Source organism: Priapulus caudatus, unplaced genomic scaffold (genome assembly GCF_000485595.1).
Source record: "Priapulus caudatus unplaced genomic scaffold, Priapulus_caudatus-5.0.1 Scaffold11343, whole genome shotgun sequence".
NCBI lineage: Eukaryota > Metazoa > Priapulida > Priapulimorpha > Priapulimorphida > Priapulidae > Priapulus > Priapulus caudatus.
In genome coordinates, this window is record NW_014588404.1 from 428 (window position 1) to 2,238 (window position 1,811).

Sequence of the window (1,811 nt, forward strand, 5' to 3'; positions counted from 1 at the left end):
GTGGCAGCGCCGCCCCGTGCCGTGCCGCCGCAGCCGCGTCCGCTCTGCGCGGCGAGAGAAACAAGAGAACATGCACAGATTACGGTGATGGCGTTGTACGGGGGATATATGGGGGTGCGCGGGGAGAGAAACAAGAGAACATGCACAGATTACAGTGATAGCGTTGTACGGGGGATTTCTGGGGGTGCGCGGGGAGAGAAACAAGAGAACATGCACAGATTACAGTGATAGCGTTGTACGGGGGATTTCTGGGGGTGCGCGGGGAGAGAAACAAGAGAACATGCACAGATTACAGTGATGGCGCTGTACGGGGGATATCTGGGGGTGCGCGGGGAGAGAGACAAGAGAGCATCACCACTGAGCATGTTAGTGAGGGCGCTGTACGGGGGATATCTGGGGGTGCGCGAGGAGAGAGACAAGAGAGCATCACCACTGCGCGTATTACAGTGATGGCATTGTACGGGGGATAACTGGGGGCCTTGCTTGTGTGTGTGTGTGGACATCTGATGAAGTACAATGGAACATCACAGGTACGTTTGCGACGGTGACGATGTCACAGGAACGTTCGCGGTGGTGACGATGTCACAGGTACGTTCACGGTGGTGACGATGTCACAGGTACGTTCGCGGTGGTGACGATGTCACAGGTACGTTCGCGGTGGTGACGATGTCACAGGAACGTTCGCGGTGGTGACGATGTCACAGGTACGTTCGCGGTGGTGACGATGTCACAGGAACGTTCGCGGTGGTGACGATGTCACAGGAACGTTCGCGGTGGTGACGATGTCACAGGTGCTTATAAACCATGTCCCATTGTGTTTGTTATGTTGTACTGCGTTGCATTATATTGTGACGGGTCATATCATGTTCCACCATGATGCGTCCCGTACCCTTGTAATGTGTTACATTCATCCATGCCACGTAACGTTGTGTTGTGATGTGTCGCATTCTATTTTTCCATGTTCCGTACCTGTGTAAAGTTTTGCACCTCTGTGTTCTAACGTTGCATTTGGCTGCGACATATTGCATCGTCACCACCGCGAACGTACCTGTGACATCGTCACCACCGCGAACGTACCTGTGACATCGTCACCACCGCGAACGTACCTGTGACATCGAACGAACGAAGGTACTCGCGGCGCGGCTTGCAGTGCTTGCAAACCTCGATGAACATGTTGCCATGGACCTCGGACAACGCTGACCGTGGTTGACCGCTTCGCAGGTGCAGACCGTCACAGTTCTGCGAGAGCACGTGAGACACCTGCAAGTACAGGTGTTAACGGTGAGAGAGAAACGATGGTTAACAATTAACAGGTGTTAACGATAGGTGCAGAGTTAGAACATGTGACACCTGCAAGCATATGCATCACCTATCCCATTTGCAAAACTGTTGAGCAATAAACCTATCATTCATCCATACGTACATCTACGCATCGAGGTATTTAAACACCCGCCCTTTTACAATCTGCCCCTACATCCATCCATCCATTCATGCAACCACCCATCCATCCACCCACCCATCCATCCATCCATCCATCTATCCATCCGACCATCCACCTGTCCATCCATCCATCCTTCCGTCATCCGTCCATCCACCCATCTATCCACCCATCCATCCGTCCGTCCATCCATCCATCCATCTATCCATCCATCCATTCATCCATTCACAAGTCCGTGTATCCTTCTCTCATCCGCCCATCCATCCATCTATCCATCCACTCATCCGTCCATCCATCCATCCGCCCATCCATCCATCTATCCACCCACCCTCCATCCATCCATCCGCCCATCCATCCATCCATCCACCCACCC

General features: G+C 53.1%; 1 protein-coding gene across 1 annotated transcript in view; it reads right to left on the reverse strand.

The window, feature by feature from the left end:
- The window catches only part of LOC106820336 (NAD-dependent protein deacetylase sirtuin-7-like), a gene marked incomplete at both ends in the record, with an annotated part of 1,631 nt that extends 371 nt beyond the window's left edge, over nt 1-1,260 (reverse strand). Inside the window, one exon of the mRNA XM_014824862.1 lies at nt 1,107-1,260. Within this exon, the coding sequence (XP_014680348.1) occupies nt 1,107-1,260 (154 nt within the window). The remainder of the gene's footprint in view (nt 1-1,106) is intronic.
- Between the last annotated feature and the right edge of the window lie 551 nt (nt 1,261-1,811).